The sequence below is a fragment of the Squalius cephalus genome (genome assembly GCF_949319135.1).
Source record: "Squalius cephalus genome assembly, chromosome: 9".
NCBI classification, from domain to species: Eukaryota; Metazoa; Chordata; class Actinopteri; order Cypriniformes; family Leuciscidae; genus Squalius; species Squalius cephalus.
Window position 1 is genome coordinate 12,474,247 of NC_137130.1, and position 20,003 is coordinate 12,494,249.

Below are 20,003 nucleotides of genomic sequence, written 5' to 3' on the forward strand. Positions count from 1 at the left end.
AATTACTCCAAATGCTTCTAAGAGGGAATGCGGGAATCCCACCCCAAACTCACTTCTTTAGTGGAGCGTAGAGGTCTATAATACTTGGGAAAAGCTATCTGTTAGCTTTCCCGTTCATTTCAATGGCAGTTGCTGGACCTTCTGAAGCGGTAAAACAGCAAATATTTTGAGCCCTTCAATTGGTCACTGGCAAAACCTCTTATATAATTTAATACACATATTTGTGATTTAACCCTTATCCTTCCCTCACGTTCTGTAACAAATCCTTCCCTCGCGAGTCAAAATGACCCGAAGCCCTAAAATTATACTTTTGGTTTTTTTTGTCCTGGAAGCTTATTTTATTTCATTTTTTGATAATATTTTTTCTATATTTTTAATGCAATTTTTTGGAGATTTTTTATTTTTTTATTTTTTTTATTTACCTTTAAACTACTAGAATTGATCAATAAATAATAAATAAATAGTAAATTAGTAATTTAAGCACATTCTTCACATTAAAATTCAACTTAAATTCAAAATAACTCACAATTTCATGCATAAACCTTTTATTTCAGCTCAAAATATCTTACATTGGGTGTCTTTGCCGACCTCTTGTGGAAAAAAGTAATATAGCATGATATTTCATGATATTTTGAGCATTTTTAGGTTTTTTTCTGTGTACTGAAGCATTCTTCGCATTCCATTCACTCCTGTGGCGGTCAAATTGACCCGCGAGGGAAGGATTTGTTACTTTTTTTAAATTTCAACCACAAAATGTTTTGTGTATTCATGGTTGAAGTGCGACAAAAGTCCTGGGGTCTTGGACCCTTCTGATGAACACTACATTTTTTCAAAAATATTTTCTGGGTCAAAATGACCCAAGGGAAGGATAAGGGTTTTAAATGTTGTTTGTAAAAAAAAAAAAATTAAAAAAAAATGTTTTGAATACATGACTACTTTTGAATGGCCGTCAATGGGAAAACTGGCTTTTTGGGTCCATATTGAATAGTTTACATGCAAACCAGTCAAACCATGACCCCCTTGGGTCTAAAATGTACATTTTCGTCTCAACCAACATTTGGAACGGGATTATCTGTTTGGTGGAATAATGGCAAATGGGGTGTGAGGAGTGTTCAGGAAACTGTGATTATTTCAATTCTGCTTTGTGCTGCAGAAATTACATACTTCACCTTTAAGGCTTGAATGGATTTTAGGCACATTAAAAGTCCCAAACAGTCTCATTGTTGCCTGTCAATGTACATGTAATCTCCTTTTGTATCAGGCTGAATGCCGTGGCCCCGCTGGAAGTAAACACGCTTTAGCTTTCAAACAGCCAGCAAAAACATGTTTCGAGTTACTCAAGCTTTAAAGAGCTTATGGCAGAAGCCTTTTCGAATATAAGGCAGATCACTCTGACGGATTGTTGTCTACTGTTGTTATATTGTTTGCATCTTGAAGTGTTTACCACAATGAAAACACATCTATATGAGTGCATGTGCTTGCCTGTGTTGTAAACCTCATACCTCGTTCTAGCAGACAGACAAAGGTGGATTCTGTGGCACGACTTCCCTTTTCTGTCCGTCTCTGCTGTTCCACCCAAATGTCTCAGTCTGTCCCACTGGCTCTTCCTCTCCCTCATCCTCTATAATGCACACCTACATTGTTTCTCTCTGTCATCCTGCTGCCTCTCCCTGTTTCATTTGCTATATCTCTTTCCATCAGCGGTCTGGCTCTCCAATTCTCAGATGCTTGTTATTCAGAGCAGTCTGTGTTTTCTGGCTTAGCAGGGCAAAAAACAAAAAATATCTGAAACTATGCCGTATCGCTTACAGTACATGCATGAGAGGTTTAGGCAAGGTACAACATGTTTTTGTATCAGATTGGCAGCATCATGGTTTGTGTTACCTGAGGACTGTGAGCTAATATTGGTGCCTCTGTTATGAAAAAGCCTGCATGGAATCATTCATAAAATATGTTGTATCCCACACACTAGTGCTTTTGTAAGGGTGGAATTCCTGCAGTGGTTCAAGCTGCAAGAACTGCCGAATGACTAAAGAAACGTTATTGGCAAGATGGTAGAAAACTGCACATTTCTTGTCTTTAACCACCCACTGCCACTTATACCAACGACGGAAATAAGTGCAGTTGCAATAGCTTAATATTTGTGGGAGAGCGTTGCTATAGATAGTGACGATATTGTATTGCAATATGTAGCACTTCAAAGTCAATACCAAATCAAAACTAGTTAGTACATTAGTTGCAATTGAAAAGGTTTAATGACAAAATATGGTTATGGTTACACTTAAAATAGTTACAAAATATATGTATGAGATGATGATAACTTATATTATTAATTGTACCCAGCATTTGTGAAAAATGTTACATGAGAGAGAGAGAGAGAGAGAGAGAGAGAGAGAGAGAGAGAGAGAGAGAGAGAGAGAGAGAGATAGATAGAGAGAGAGAGAGATAGAGAGAGACAAAGAAAAGAAGAGCCCCCAAGAAAGGGACCCAGAGAAGAAGATAGCCAGAGCATCAAAGAGACAGAGCAACAGTTACAATCTTGTTTTATCCTTTCCTTGACCATGTGACTAAAACCCAAATGTGAGACATTCAAACTGACCAATCAGATAATTACACTCCCACCGCTGTATTAAAGGTGTGACAATTCATCGACCCCCAAAGTACAAACATTTGGCCTGCAAGCCTAGATCACTATCAGCCCCTCTGTGCCTTTTGTAACTCCAAATGGTCATTGTGGTCGGAAGAGGGGGTAGAAAAACAGTCAAGCAAATATATTTGTTCATATTATTTTCAATTCTACACTTTTGTTTATCAGTTATTTTGACTATATTTTTCAGCTACCAATAAGAGTTTATAACTCTGCATTTTACACATTTTATCACATTTAAATCCATTGTGTGGCTGGATTTAAGGTTGTCCCCTATGCACAATCAGCTGGATTATTTTTTTAATTTATTTTTTTACAGATAACTGTAACATCCTGAGACAGAAATATGTATATATTTGTTTGTTTTTTCCTATTTATCTATCACTTTTTTATCATTATTACATTTAATCACACATTAAACATTGTTGTCTTTTAACGGTAACATTTTACAATAAGGTTTCATTTCTTAAGATTAGTTAGCTACATTAGTTAACATGAGCTCACAATGAATAATACTTCTACAGCATCTTAGTTAATGTTAATTTCTACATTGACTAATACATTTTAAAAATCTAAAGTTGTGTCTGTTAACATCTGTGAATGCACTGTGACATGAACATGAACATTTTTATTAATTATACTTTAACATTAACCTTGATTTAATGCTGTATATAAATATATTGCTCACACAGTAGTTCATGTTAACCTTTTTAACGTATTGCTTTATAAAAAACATTATTATTAAGCGTAGCGTCAGTTCTGGCAGGTCATGTTAGTCAAGCTTGCATCAGCTGACTCTCAGCTGATCCACGTCTACCTATAGGAATACGACACGTATCACTGTATTCATATATAAGCTCCTTCAGTATTATCAAGAGCTATCACGTTTCTCAGGAGCTAATTACCCTCCTCCATCCCCAGCTCCTCCTCTCATCAGTCAGGATTTGGCATCTGATTCCCCTTTGAATCAGAATAAATTCTCAAATTATGTTGTTCATTAAAATCTTTTTTAATTAATGATATCTGCAAAACATTCATGTTGGTTCTGTTCTGTTTCCCCTGTTCTGTTATTGCTGCTCTCCCTGCTCTTATCCATGCTAGGCTGCATGGATGGATGCGCAGGGGGTTCTTGCCCAGAACAGAACCATACCGCCAATCCTAACTGTATGCTAATTGTCAATCGTATTTGACGATAGTGGTCCTGATAGAATTATAAAAGCAGTAAGCCATGAGAGGCGCTGTTACCATGATTTTACCATTGATTTTAGGCAGTAAGAATACCTTTCGATCTTCTTGCTTGCTTCTATTTATATGATTTCATTTTCAATAAATTTATTTAACTTTCAACCTTCATTTGACATCATATATTTTTCATAAAATGGGAGTACAGTGCAGTCCTTTCTTGCTGAGTGTGTTTGTGGTCTTAAAAGTCTTTCGCTGAGGGACCTTGGATTGTAAGACCCTGAAAGCAGCTCTATAACTGTGTTTTCTATACCCCACAGAAAGACACACAACCAGTTCCTTTGATACTCTCAGAAACTGTGGCCTCGGCACTTAAATGGAGTCGTTTGTTAGTCTCTCTTTCCCTGACCCATAATTTCTCTGTCACAGATGTTCCCTCAAACCCCTACTCTGTTCGGCTGAGCTCGGTGGCACAGCGCGTGGCCACAGTTACCTTCACGAAGCCTGACTCCCATGGCGGTGTACCCATCAGTTACTACCTGGTCAAATACAAAGACATCAGCTCACAGGACTGGAAGGATGTGAAATCACAGGGGACACAGAGTAAGTGCGATGGTTGTTCGCTGCTGTGTTTTATCAATGCCGGTGTTAAACCGTAAAATTATCGATGAAACAATTTAAAATATCTTACTGACCCTAAGCTTTTGAACAGTATTTTATTTCCAGGAGTAAATGAATCTATCACTCAAAATCACAATGTTGTTCACATATTTAAAGCAATCGATTACTAAATATTGATTTCTTATTTTTATTAAAACATTAAAGAAATATTTCACTCAAAAATTAAATATACTGTATGACTTTCTTTCTTCCATAGTACACCAGTGTTTCCCACAGGGTTTTGTGAAAATGTGGTGGCTTGGACATTGGTTCCTCTAGGGGGGTCCAGGGGCATGCCCCCGTAAGAAAATTTTGCACATTTTAAAGTTAAATTCATCAGTCTGGTGCATTTGAGAATTCAGAATTAAGATCTCCCACCTATATTCATTGTGCAAATTGAACAAAGAAAAAGTCAGTGCATTGACTTTTACCTGAACTTTAAAGAGGACTCAGCCCTATTTTTAGTTGTGATACAGTGTCTCAGTCTACATTACACTACATAATAATAATAATAATAAAAATGTTATAATATTATTCCTATGACAGTAATAGCTATATATTGTAAAACAAATGCACTAAAAAATGAATTAAACTTTATTTTTGTCCTAATATCTATACATGAAAGAGGTAAACCCATGAACTTTTATTTTGACGGAAACTTCAGTCTAGCTTTTATTTAGGTGGAAAACAAGTTTACAAATGCATCTCATTACAAATCTAATGAAATGCTGTAATCATCAACTATGCAAATGTGAAAATAATGCGTAAATGTTGGTGCCCACTACGTTCCTTAATGCATGCTAAACTCAGCATGCGCAGATGGAGTTCACATTTATTCACTGTGAATTGAGACATGGAGCTGATCATGTGCGTACTTCTCTTTGCACAGCGCAAGCAAACAGTCTTTTGCAATTTGATAAGGACACAAAGCCTTATTGCGCTTTCAATTTTAGTTTGTTTGACAGTAATGGCGCAAAACACGACATTAAAGACCTATCATTGGGGCGGTCAGTGTTGATATTGTGGCAGGCCACCACAAATAAATCAATGTATGGGAAGCACTGTACACAGAGATTAATTATTGAAGAGTATCCTGTAAACTATCTTAAATTGAATAAAAGTGAAAGTGCATTTGGGCCATCAAACTCCAAAATGACCCAAAAAATAATAAATTATATAAATTTTATTTATTTTATTTTAGTTCATTTCAGAGCTTCGACAGGAATATAGCACTCAGATTGGCTTTTATTATAGATTAATGTTAAATTTTATCAGATTGGCACACAGAATTGCCCAAACTAGGGTCAAAATAGGTGTGGGAGATATTACTCCAGTCCAACTTGAACTTACATTGCTTAAATTGATTTTTTTTCTCTACCCACAAAACTCAAATGGGTCTGCAGGAACTTTAAGAGCACATTAGACAATCCGATAAGCAAGTTAGGCTACTTCAAGGACTCTGAGCTAATATAAATAATCCTGAAAAGGCCTGTAATCCTGAAAGAGCATGACTAGAGAAAGCAATCATTTAAAACCATGTACTCTGTTTTTCTCTCCCACAGCAATCGTGTTGCTCACTAACCTTGAGCCCAACACCACCTATGAGGTGAGAGTAGCGGCAGTGAATGGAAAAGGTCAGGGGGAGTTCAGCCGCACAGAGAGCTTTCAAACTCTGCCTATACGTGAGTGCCATCTGCTTTGACCCTTAAACTGCGTAGGTTTGGAAAAACAACCTTCAGCCGTTACTTTATTGTAGTAGTATTTTGCTGCCAACCATTGAGTTAATAGACAACCAGTTATGAATATGAATGTGGGTCATTCATACATTGTTTTCTTTTTTCGTTATTCAGGAGAGCCAAGTCCCCCTTCGGTTCAGGGTCAACGAGGGGTGGGGAAGGCGTACCGACTGGGTCTGGTCAAACAGGACGATGGAGGAATGCCCATCCTGGAATACATTGTCAAATACAAAACAGTAAGTGAGCTGCTCTTAAAGTCGCAATGAACCAGTCTCGCAAGGGAAACTTTGCTGTAGCACTGTATCAATGTTTATTCAGTTTATGAAACTTTGCATTGGTGATGATTTTACCTTGATTCAAAGGATTGGTTAAGCCTGGTAACGTTCATGCTTAAATGATGCAGAATACAGAGGTACAAGCACTTTCTATGGAGGTTTTTAGATAATTAATTTTTTTGTTATTTTTTTTATTAATTAAATACATATGTTATTTAATTATTTACTAATTTTTTTATTATTATAATTTATTAATTATACTGTGAAAGGTTTTTGTAGGAGGATTTTACTGTTATTTGTTGTAGGATATTAAGATGGATGGATGGATTGGTGGGTGGGTGGGTGGGTGGGTGGGTGGATTAATATCCCAGAAATATGCATGCTAATAAGCAACTAGTTAATAGTGAGAATTGGACCCTAAACTTAAGTGTTACCATAATTTTTTTTATTATGACTTAATTGGGGAATTGTTAGTTTGTGCCCAGCAGAACAGCATTTTACAAATTGCAATGAACTTCATCATTAACTAGCTGTAAAAAACAGCACTAAAAGGAATCCTGTGGTTTGTTTTTTTGTAAGTGTAGCGTCTGAGATTGAGCTGAAATGCAGAGGGTGTTATTCCAGTAAACACATAGAGACGAGTGGGCGATGCTTTTGGTAATGAGCAGTGAAAATGCATTTCTTTGTTTGAGCCCATGCCCCTTGTTTATGCACCAGCACGATCTACAGCGTGCATAAAAACATTCTTAACTAATTCTTGCACAAGATATTCTGCTGTTTTTAGGGCTTTTCTTCCCAATAACTATTGTGCGTCAGGTGTAACTGCATTGACGTTTTTCCTTAAAACTGGTGTGCGTGCAATCGAGGGGTTTGGGTGGATCAGGTTTTGCATATATTGTTGGTGAAACTGAAATCACATACACTGTGGGGGAAAGCCAATACTTCCCATGAGAATATACAGCTTATGAATATAAAAACAATATAAGTCAAAGGAAAGTCCCCAGCATGATAGAAAAACAATGTGGAGGGGACATTCAGAGATATTCTCAATGGGGAAATAAAGCTCACAATGTTTTTTTATTATTATTCCAAAAATATAAAATGTTTTCTTTTAGGGTTGTTTATGATTTTGGTAGAGGGTGGTCTATTGTAATTATTATGTGAAATCAATAGAAATATAGGTATATGATCATTTACATAGCTAAAATAATGCAATCTGTTCCTTTGGACTCCTTAAAGAGGAAAATATCCTCTTTTTTATACATTTATTTGGTTACACGATATTTTGCGATTATGATATCTATGGACTTTTAAGGAAATCAGCTAACCAAGCAAGTTCTTTTGTTGGAGTTTTATTCAATTTAAATATCTAAATATTCCTGAGAAGAAGGCTAAAATCTGTAGGCTATGTTTCTTTCAAAAGTATAAAAATTTCTCAGTGCACGTAAGAACACTTTTATTACTCTTATTTTGCACAATTATTGGATGCAGCCCAGTTTTTTAACAATGAACATTTTGACACTCCTTTAAGCCGTCTTTTTTCCTCTGACATTCACAACAATTCTGAAGTTCGCCCCCTAGTGGCAGTCGCATGGAACTTTTAATTTGGTGGTGAAGCAGCTATTAACCTCCGCTTATTCAGCAGGGGGGAAATGAATGAATATGTGAATATACACACATAAAAAAATGATATCTGTACTCACAAAGTATAATTATCTGTGCCCACTCATTTTACAGAAATAATGTTCTCGCCTCACGCTTATTGTTTTGTTTAGAATACATAGTATCTGGTCATATGGTCTGGAAATAAGGTCTGTGTTGAACACGAGCTCAAGATATATAAAATACATCAGTAATACCCTCTTGTGATTTTTTTTTTTAAACTTTTACTTGTCTTGTAAAAGGTGGTTGCTTACAAGTGGCTAAATGGGACAGCAGAGGTTGTCATTAAACGTCATCACGCTGAACAGGTAAACTCATCTACTCACTAGTACGCATTCACAGCCTCGCTGTGTTTATAATCATGCTTTTGCGAACTATTAATACTCTAACTTTCAGGGAAAATGTTTTAAAACAAAGACTGAAAGAGTTGTCAGAAGCTTAGTGATGGTGAAGTTGAAGTCATGGGACTGTGGTGTATTTTATTCATAGCCTATGTTTAGCTCTTTTGACTTCTGCTCATTGTATTTACGCTTCAAAATCCATAAACATTATGTTAATTTGTGAAGATTATCACGATGAACAAAACTTGTAAGAATCATAAGCTTTTGTTAGTCACAGACCTTATTTTCTGCAATAATCCAAAAGCCAATGGAAAAATCCTGTAGGGTTTTTGTCGAGGGAACCAGGGTGACGCTAACTTCCGGGGTTGGCCGACAAAAATGCAGTCACATGACTATTGCAGTCAATATTTGTTAGTAGCATAAAATTAGACCCTTCAAAAACAAGACTCCGAGTAGATCTCACAGGGAGCAAGAGCTGTGCCCGTGATGATGTCAGCATTCTAAAAGGCCTTGTGTAACTTTGCGTCATGGAGTTACAATGTCACCACTGTTTCACAATCAATACAGTTTGTCTACAGGTTCTGAAAGGTTATTGAGTGTTACCACACTAGTATATACACACATTCACCACAGCTTGCTTGCTCTCTCTCCTACAATCCCTCTGTTTGTTTTTCCCCTCATGGGCCTCAACATTTCCTCATTTGCTTCATCTCTGTCTGTCTCAGTCTGTTTGGTGATGCCTCACTTCCTCCTCTACCGTAATAGGGTCCGCTGGCATCTTTTCCCTCTCTTTTATTTGTACTCTTCCCTTTTTTTTTTTTTTTTTTTTTTTATTTCTCTCGCTCTCCCTCTCTCTCATTTGCTCGGTCTGTGCATGTGGAGGTGAGAACAGAGGAAATGGAGATGTCACAGTATGCCTAAGGACTGTCGACATGTGAAAGGCACATTCAACCATTTAGCCTTTAAAGAGCTGAGGCGTTTTGAAAATGTCAAAATATAAAAGCAATGAGTTTTTGAAGGCAGTATGTGTGGGCCTAGTTTTAAAATTTTAGCTGGCGGAACAGCCGGCACACACACACACACACACACACACACACACTGCTCACACTCGTGCTCAGATTCTCTGCAGGCAGGGACACAAAGAGGATAATGGATTCATTGGAGTGTTGCTGCTGTAAGTGTGTGAAAAAGTTTGAGGATTAGAGAAAAGCATCTCTTTCTTATCTGTTGCTCGGAGGATGAAGGATCAGATGGCCTCTTAATATATAATCTTATGTTTTGATTTCCATCCATCAGAGAAAATCGATGTTTGAAAAAATAAATTCACTTTGTAAAAATAAATTACCAAATTGTATTTATATTTGCAACCAATCAATTGACAAATATGCCTAAATATGACAAATGCGACAAATTAAATGACAAATTATCTAATTAAAAGATAATTAAAAATATGTTGTTGAAGCTATTTGAATATAAGTGAATTTGCATAGCTAAACAAATGTGAGGAGCACAATATAATTTTTCATTTTGCCATTGTTGCAAATAAAACAACGGGTCTCATTCATTAATCGTGTGCACACATATGTGTGCAACCTTTTTTACGCATATGTTCAAATCCATTGTAAAAATAGCCAATATTCACACACCCGTGAGCGCACGCCGCTCACATACATTAACAAGATTTGTTTATGGCGATAAGTTGTCATATGTACAGTATGTGTCAAAATGTGGAGGTGTAAAGTCCAAAGAAAAAGAAAAAGAAAAAGAAAGTAAAAGTCCCGCCATTTATTTATTCCACCCATGAACTCAGCCAGCTGATTTCACTAATTAGATTTCATTAATCTCTGCAAATCTAGGTGATTGTAACAAAATACTGAGGAGGACTTTTACTTCCTGAACTTTACAGCTCTGAAAGTGACAACTAATTGTTCGAACAAGTCTTACAGTATGTGCCCTAGAGCCAATTGTTTAGTCATATGCTCATACTGTATGTTTATGCTTGTGCATGTTTTATGAAACACTTGTGGTTTTGTGTAGGACAAGGAAGAACAGTGGATGACAAAACTGGTTCCAGGTGTGAATGATTTTGTACTGCTGCAACCGCTCCAGTGGAATACGCAGTATGAGGTGGAAATCACCGCCCGCAACGTCAAAGGCCTATCTGAACCCACCTTTGTGAAGTTCTCCATGCCTCAGAAACCTGATATCACAGGTACAAGTACTTCCACAGCACATGCAAAGTATTACTCTTTTTCATACGACAAATTGAGTTCGATTATCTACAGCACTTCATCACCCACTCACAATATCTATAGCTGAAATTATATGTCTCCTATTATAATTATATGCTCTGCTACAGTTCAGCACACTTGCCAGCACCCACGCTTGATGGAGCTCATGTATCTCAGAATCACAATCAAACGTGGAGCCGATTCTGTGTCCTAATCAGGAGCAAATTGTCAGTGAAAACACTTTCTCCTTAGGAAAAAAGAGATGAGAAAGATATTATCTGACAAAAATAAAACGAATATGATCAAATATGTCTAAATGCCCATTCACACCAAGAACGATCACTATAACTATAGCAACCACTATATTACCATCCACACTGTTTATTCTATGCGAGCGCTGCAGATTTGTCATCTGCCACCTTAAATTCTCAAGCTCTTTAAAGCAGAATGGATCCTGATTGCTGTCAATGTTTTTATCATTCATCAGCTGGAAAAAATTTGTTGTGAAAGGGATTATAACGATATTCTTCCTCTGTGCAGTTATCGTTATATAGTTGTGCTGTGTCATTAAGAAGTATTTTTAGAACTACATTTTTATCCTTATTGTTAATAGTTATCATCCTTGGTGTGAACGGGCCCTAACTGTCCATCTGTTAGTGCCCCATATCACTGTTTGGCTGACTGACCATGTACAGTTTGCAGTGATGTTCTTTTTTTGAAGCCATGCTTTTATAAGAAGGCTTTTAATATTTACTGGGTCCCAACAAATCTGGGGTTACAATGAAATCAGAAAAATTCAAGAATCAATCAAAAGCTCTTTGGTAGCCAATGGGTGTCTGAATGGTGTAAGCATAAATGGTAATTTGCTGGATGCACATATAGTAAAACTGATAGTTCAACCAGCTAAATCCACAGAAGTGGTTTGTGTTCCCCATCAGTAATACAATAATACCTTTCTAATGTTTTTTTAAATGGAAAGCAATGTAAGGGTAAACACATTTTAAAGAGGTCTGTTGATTGCCTGTCTACTCTCAATAGGCCTACCTCTGTGTTTGTGTCGTCGTAATCTCAGGAAGGAGATCAATTTTTCAAAAAACATACTAGAACTTTCCTCAGGTTGAAAATAACACTCAAATTATAGCCACTTAATCTACTGTAAGAAAAGGCTGGGGGTTTTTTTACACACAATAGTATAATTGTTTGGGAAATACATAGAAAAGAAAAACAATAGTATAATTGTTTGGGAAATACATAGAAAAGACCATTTCGATAGGGCTTTCTCTCAGGCCAAGGATTTATATTGTGATTATATTGTATGGTTTAATGATAATGGTGTTTTTTACATTTATATATATATATATATATATCATACCATCAGCATATCACATATGATATAAACATGGCTTTCAAGAGTTACATATTAATATTCACCTAACAAAGGCACATACAATTCACTTACTGCGCTGATACGCTATAGCTGTGTTATGCAGAAGTACTGTACCAAGATTTTATTTAATTTTTTTTATTGTTTTTGCTAAGTAGACATTCTAGATTTATCTTGGAAATTTGCTTTTCTATTTATTGATACAAAATGATTTATGAATCACAATATGGTCATGAAATAAACTGCACAAAATCATTTAAACAACTGTTTAAATGATTCAATTCCAAGTTCTCTTTATACCGCGTATTGTGGATTGTTTTATATTTAACTTCCTCCCACTGTCAATCCTGGAAATTTGTCTTTTAGTTTGATAGATGTTTGGAATAGAGGATAAATGCAGTACATAATGGTGTCGATGTAAGTGTTTTGCTTTGAATGCGTCAGGTCTCAGGCTCATACCTGCTCTAATAACAATGTTTGTTTTAATGAACCAAGCAAAATTGCTGCTGTATACGTGAGTGGATTATATTAGGGGACGCAACTGACAAACACAAAATTGCAGCTGCAAGCTGTTTCATAAAGTTGTGGGGACATGTCCTCACATTACCACCATAGCATGATAGATAGATAGATAGATAGATAGATAGATAGATAGATAGATAGATAGATAGATAGATAGATAGATAGATAGATAGATAGATAGATAGATAGATAGATAGATAGATAGAATTATATGTTGTCCAATTATATGTTAAATATTCATAGATGCCGTGTCAGTGCATGCATATGTGTATATGAATGAAAAATATCTCAATGTGAGTGTGTGTGTTGACAGCACTGCTCCTCAGCATCTTGGATTTACCTTGTTAATTTGATGTCATTTGTATATTCTCCCCCAACTCTTTCTCATCCTTTCCTTTTTCTCTCCTTCTCCACCTGCACCCCTTCATCCCCGCTGGCCCATGCTCTTATTTATAATTCTATTGTGCTTTGTCTCGTTGTTTCACTCTAAACAATCCTGTTCTCCAATTCCCACCTAATGAATTATGCAACACATTCTGGGCCACACCGCAAATCGCTGGGCTTTTTGTTTTGCTATGAACTGCCACTAAACTTGCTTTTCTGTTTGCCTATAAACACCCCGCGATCCTTTCAATCAAACAAACCTTTACAACGGACACTGGTTTGGACTGCTCGCTCATATGTCAACATTTTTGTCACATTCACCCATGTTTATGTCCTGACCTGCACCAAAATAATATCATTTCCACTTTTGTAATCATCTTTTCTATTAACCCCAACGCTCAATGTTGTGAATAAACTGCTTTTCATTCTCTCGTGTGTGTAACCATCCTGCGTCCTTTGCTGGCTCCACACACCTACTGTATGTCTTTCCCTCTTCCTTCCCACTCCCTCTCCCCTCCATCTCATTGCAGATCAGTGTTGCAAGCCCCCTCCAACCGGACGTGGACGTCCCCATGCGCAGCCTGTCCATACGGTGACCGTCTTCGGAGCTTCTCTGTCATTGTTGCTGTTCTCATGTCTGTGTTGACATTGCTCCATCTTCACTTTGCCTGGAATGAGCCCAAAAGACTGAGCCAGGGACTTTTTTTTTTTTCATCCCCACCAATGGCTCGCTGACCATTAGCCGTGCCGTTTCAATGCTCCTTATCAGACTCTGGTGGCGTTCTTGTTATTGTCCGAGCCTGTATGCTTGTGAGCTGATCCCTCCACTATCCTGGCCTCCCTCCATTCCAAATCCAGCTTACTTTTTTGATCCATAAAGGTCTTGCATATTACTGACAACAAAGGAAGAGGAAAAACTGAGTGATTAATTTACTCTCTCCACCTGTAGTGATCAGACCCTTAGTTTTGTATAATGAGCTCCTTTTTGCTGGTGTTTACAAAAGACACGGTAAGCCACCAGCATTAGGGCTTTTCCATCTTCTGTGCATCCACAGGCTCTTTTGTTTTGGTTTATTATGTCTATGGGAAATGTCAGCAGCTGCATCGCTTGAGAGAATGCATTTAATGATGTTGCTGATACACGCACACAAAGATATAGAACGCAGCACTCATTAAATGGAGTCAAGTAGGATTTCAAATTGATATGACTTTTAAACACTGGTATCATAAATCAAACAGGCCGATTTTCTGTTACCCGTAATGTGAGACTGAGAAACATAAAACAAGACTTCTCCCTTGCAGTGAGTCAATATATAATGCACATTAATTTTCATTTTCTGGGTACACCTCTGGCAGAGACATTTTCATGCCATTTTATTGTATATTCTCGGTATTGATGAGAAAGAACATTAGTTACTGGAATCATGTGCAGTCTGTGAATATGAATATTTGTGTAGTATGTTGCTGCCATGCAGGAGTTGTAGTATTTGAATACAGTGAATTAAGCTAACACTCATTGTTCCATGTCATTGTAAAGGACTAAAATCAGCTGATCGTTCAAGAGTTTAGGTCGGTTGGATTTTTAAATTGTTTTTGAAAGTCTTATGGTTTCCAAGGCTGCAGTTATTTGATTAAATAAAGTAAAATATTATATATAAATAACTGTTTTCTAATTTCATATATTTTAAAATGTTATTTATTCCTGTGATGGCAAAGCTGAATTTTCAGCAGCCATTAATCCATTCTTCAGGGTCACATGATCCTTCAGAAATCATTCTGAAAAGCTGATTTGGTGCCCAAGCATAATTTCATGTTATTATCAAAGGGAGAAAACAGTTGTGCTGCTTACATTTTTTGTAGAAACCATGATACTTTTTTTTAGGATTCTTTGAAAAATAGAAAGTAAAAAAAAAAAAAAAATGTATTAAAAAAATCGTTCTGACCTCAAACTTTTGAACGGTAGTGTATGTTTTAAAATAGTAAGAATGGATATGCTTCACTTTCTTTACTGTGTGGATGCAGTATTGCAATCTTGATTTGATGAAGTGTGTGCTTTAGTCAGAAGCTTATTTATTTTCTGTTATCTGAAGAGTGCATTTTGAGAACCACTAAATGTAAAGACCATAACTATAGAAAGTCTGTGCTATACTGATGCTGCATGTTTGAAGAATATATTTGAATTCATGTCAGAATCAGTGTAGAAGTCTTTGTCGGAATTTCTCAAATAAACTAGTTCACTCTGATGTTCAGCCTCTGAGCTCAGAATCCTAAGACTAATCATGACTTGTTGTCAGTGTACCAGTGAACCAGTTAATGTAGAACACTGACATATAAAGCAGTTTGTGTGCATAATTTGGTTTATTATTATAAGAAATACAAAAGCATTGTATTATCTGAATCATTGTACTGCACAGCGAATAGCTCAAATTTAATATTAGCCAGTAAAACAATCAAGCAAAGATAAAGATTGAAAAAGTCTTTGTCAATTCTGAAGGGCTATTTAGCAGAATTACGAATGACAAGGTTCCTTATTTTTCAATGAAGCAATGAAAACTGATATCTTAAAGGAAGGGTAGGCAATTTGGTTATGAAAATACCTGTTGAAAGGCAGGTAGGACATTGCATTTGGACCGCATTTTCCACAAGTTGATATGATTCTTTAGGGTCTTCATGTAAAGTTTGTAACATACTCAATGGTTGTGTAAAACAATACCCTTTTACCTCCTCAAAATCAGCTCTGTTTCAGCGACCCGTTTCGGTGCATGTTTCTTAAATGATAATGAGCAACTGCTCACCCCACCCCTCACTTCCATGGGGGGTGTCGTAAATATGCTAATACGGGACAATCCGTCAGTGGTCGTGGGCGGAGCATGAGCAATATGACATCATATTGCTTAGAAAATCCAAACGGCTTGATTATCGAGTGTTTAGGCTTTTCGAGGATAAAAAAAAAAAAGGAAAGAATGGATTTTTTTCATTGTATGGTGGTTGTGTCCACGCGCTTTAAAGACACATTTATATGCAAACAAACACCATATAAAAATTAATTTTGCATCCTATGACTCTTTTAAGTGATCTTGAGTTTATAGAAGGTAATCTGTCTCTGATGCTCTCTTGTCCACAAAGCATCATCCACAATCATTTTTATTGTGTTGTTTTATTTATTTATTTATTTTTTGAGAAAATGGTAACAAACATTCCTTGTTGTTATGTGTTCATAGCACATTATCACAATTAGGATCTCATAATGTTTTGCAGTTTAAATTTGTATCATTTTTAAATTTTGTTGAGAGGTTTTAATCCCCTCGAGGCATACCTCTCAGATCAATGGAAGTCAAGTCAATGGAGACCATTTATCTCGATCATCTCTACGCGCTGCCCTCTCCATTCTCTCATTACACGGCAATAGAACATTGCATTTCATTTATGGGTATGTCAAAAACCTCAATATTTTTCTCGTTAAAAGAAAGGGTCTGAAGCCCAGTCCATTAAGGCCTTTATTTCCTAATGTGGCTTGACTTCTTATAAGATTAGAATGGCTCTTTGTTGACTGTTCCAGCTGGAAAAGATTCGGGCAAATGAAAATGGACCTGTTGTTTTACTGCTGTCCATTACTGCTGATCACACCACCCATAAATAAGGGTTTTTTTTTTTTTTTTTTTGCTTCTGGAAGAGAAATAAGCAAAGTCCATCCAGCTAGCCAGCGTACAGCCATTTGTCCTAAAGCCAGGTGTATGAAGTCATAAATCAGAAGGTATCAGACATTTCCTTAAGCAACACGAGCAACAACGTGTCTCTAGTACAGGGAAAGAAAAGACATTGCAGAGATGGGGGTCTATACACACAAAAATGAAAGACTTTTAAAAATGTCTCCTCCTTTGGCTATATAGCAATATTCAATGTTATTTAGACCATTTACTTGCATTTTACTGACAAAAACATTTGAAAAGTTATTCAAAATATCTTATTTTGTGTTTGACAGAAGAAATAAATTAATACCAGGTAAAAACAACATGTGGGTGGATAAATTATGACAGAATTTTCATTTTTGGGTGAACTTTGAGGGTGAAAATGGCAGCTATTTTTGATAAATCCATTAAGTAAATGTGATTGTGGTGTCTGAGACCTGAGCATATTGTAAACTTGACTTCCAAAATTGTTGTGTTGAAAGAAAAAAAAGTTTATTGAAACAAATAGACCAACAATTATTTAAGATCCTCTAGATGAATGTGGAATTTATAATGACATTCATTTGGAATTATGTTCTGTTTATACATGACCAACCAATGAAATGGTTACGATAATGATAATTTCCCCAGATACACTACAAGTGTCATAGAGAATTCTATTAAAAGTATGGAAAAGCGATGTTTAATTGGTGCCACTTGACACCCATTTCATTCGTTCTGACCCATCAGTCCAACCTCATGCTGCGCAAAGACATCTTTGCCACTGATAATGGCTATCCTGACGGCAGTCGGTCTATTAATCGTTTAACGACTAGAGGGTCCCTTCTGCTCGTCAAGCATAGCGTCTTAATGAGCGTTAGAGTCTTTAAACCATCATTATGGAGTCATGCTTGGCTTGTGTCCTCTGTGTAGGTAGTGCAGAGGTTGCTGGGCCAGCACAGGGTGAGGGGAGGAGGAGGAGTCTTAAAACTTGGGACCTTTTCCATAATGGTCAAAGCTTTAAATTACCTCAGGACTCCAGAAGGAAGCCATTCAGCCTGGAGATAAGAAAACTGTCTCATTTTATGGAGTGCTCTTTGGGTTTTATAGGATGATTAGTAAAAAGGACCAAACTGTCACTGGTCAGCTCAATGTATCCACTTAATACAACCCAAAAAGCTATAAAAGTGGCATTTCATGTGAGCTAGGAGGTGTACTTTGGCCATTTAGCTTGGTATCAAAAAACCTGATGTTCTTTCATAGCACATCAAATGCATTTGGCAAACGCTTGCTAGACTATTCATGAGTTTGGCAACATTTGCTTGGCTGTTCATGATTCAATTTCGCCATCATTTCTGGAAGTGATTTCTCTAATTTGACAGAATTTCATTCTTTACACTTCTTCCTGACTCCATGTGACATTTAATATGAAATACATTCACAACCCAATTACTTTTGTAAACCGTTGCATTATTGAGTCAAACCGAATATTTAATTAGAAACTGATTGGGTTTGTGAAAAAAAATTTTTATATCAGAAGTGTTGGAAAAGTTAGGATTGATGATCATCAAGATCTTACAGTACATTATGATTAAAATATTATAAAAACAAGCAATTTTTCATTGGAATAACACACACTGATCAATAATTTAAAGTTTTGATTTAATTTGAACATAAAGGGACGAGAAACCCTAAAACACTTTTTTGATATTCAACAGATATTGTATGCATGTGTTATATCAATCATATCATGCAATATTTTAATCATTATGGGGAATGTAGTTATTTTTTATTATATAGGCTCAATGCTACTGTTGAAAATCTTAGGGTCATTAAAAATGTATTTAAAAGTAATACTTTCCACAAAAATATTAATATTCTAAGAAATGCTTCTTAGGCAGCTAATCAGCTTATTAGAATGATTTCTGAACGACCATGTGACGAAGACTTGGGTAATGGCAGCTGACATGGCTTTATTGTCAATTTTTTGTTTATTTTTGTGGCCCAAGGTATACATACTATTAGGTTAATGACTGTCATACAACATTAAATGCATTTGGTAAACATTTGCTGAACTATGCATGGAGTAAGGGTGTCATTTTCATCTAATCTGAAGCCCCCTCATAACAGATTTACACTGGTTTGACTGAAGTCTATTTTTAGAACCCATCCAGTCTCCAGCTTTCTGCATTTACTGGTGTTGTAAGTGCAGAGGTAAGTGTTTGAATGATTAAGCGGTGCAGCTCAAAGGCTGAGGGATATACAGTACTTCAACCTTGAAGAGAGTGCATTAGCAGGGTCTCAAATGCTCCTATTGCCTGTACTTCACGATGCAAGTTTTCCCATGTAAAAGTGTTCCCAAACTAGAAAACCATGGATCTGTTTAAGCCCTACTTAGTCATGTATCAGCGTGACACAGCCATTAAGCCTCACACATGATTACAAGCTTCATTAGCCTGTCAATCATCTGCTGAGAGCCCACCCACAGACCTCCCTTCAGAGTGAGGGTGCCGTCCAGACACAATCAATCGAGCTTGAGTTATTGCTTCTCATTGCTGAGTCTCAATCACCGTTCATATTTAATTAATTGAGTGCGTTGAACTCAGATGCGGATGGATCACGCCCATTTGTGGAACTTCAGGATAAGTGATATTAACGAGATGCTAAATTGAGCTTCTAATGATGTTATAAATCAACAACAAATCAGCTATAGGAGTGCGGACACATTTCTCAGGGAGAGCACGGCACAAGATGGTGAAAAACAGATGCGTTGGCCGATAAGTCACAGTGGAGTTGGTCATGTGCTTCATGCATCAAAAGTAAAACCATACCAGAATCAATGAATCTGAGGTCTTTGAGTGCTACTCGTTCATGGATAAGCTGATATGCAGTCGCATGGTGAGGCAATTTGAAAATGGTCAATAGATCATGATGGTCAAATGATCTTCCTAATCTGAAGTTTTGAGGTCACAATCGTAGATTTAATTAAGGATGGTTATAAACATTGCCGGATGTTCCTTCTGTGATGTTTTTGTTTTTTGGTACCACTTTACAGTAAGGTCTCATTTGTTAACATTAGCTAATACTTTAGCTAACATAAACAATGAGTTGTTAATTGTTAGTTCATGTTAACTTATGTTAACAAATGAAGCCTTGTAAAGTTTTAGCATTGTTTTTTAAGGTTAAATTTAAATGTCGCACCAAATGGTAGAACAAAATCTACACTCGTTTGAGGTGGATGTGAATTTAAAAAAAAAAAGAAATTCAGACAGCTACTAAATTGTTCAAAGGTCTTTTTAGTATGCCTGTCC

The 20,003-nt window shown here is 36.6% G+C and overlaps 1 protein-coding gene across 3 annotated transcripts in view; it reads left to right on the top strand.

Annotated features, from left to right (window-relative positions):
• LOC307164408 (neural cell adhesion molecule 2) overlaps nt 1-20,003 on the top strand; it is a 209,434-nt gene that overhangs the window by 183,501 nt on the left and 5,930 nt on the right. For 2 of the 3 annotated variants that reach the window (XM_079881230.1, XM_079881231.1), the window contains exons 12-15: nt 4,259-4,432; nt 6,052-6,171; nt 6,340-6,461; nt 10,541-10,715. In XM_079881230.1, the coding sequence (XP_079737356.1) occupies nt 4,259-4,432; nt 6,052-6,171; nt 6,340-6,461; nt 10,541-10,715 (591 nt within the window). Of the gene's footprint in view, nt 1-4,258; nt 4,433-6,051; nt 6,172-6,339; nt 6,462-10,540; nt 10,716-13,554; nt 14,528-20,003 lie in introns of those variants that run through there. The other variant, XM_079881232.1, reaches the window with a different exon arrangement.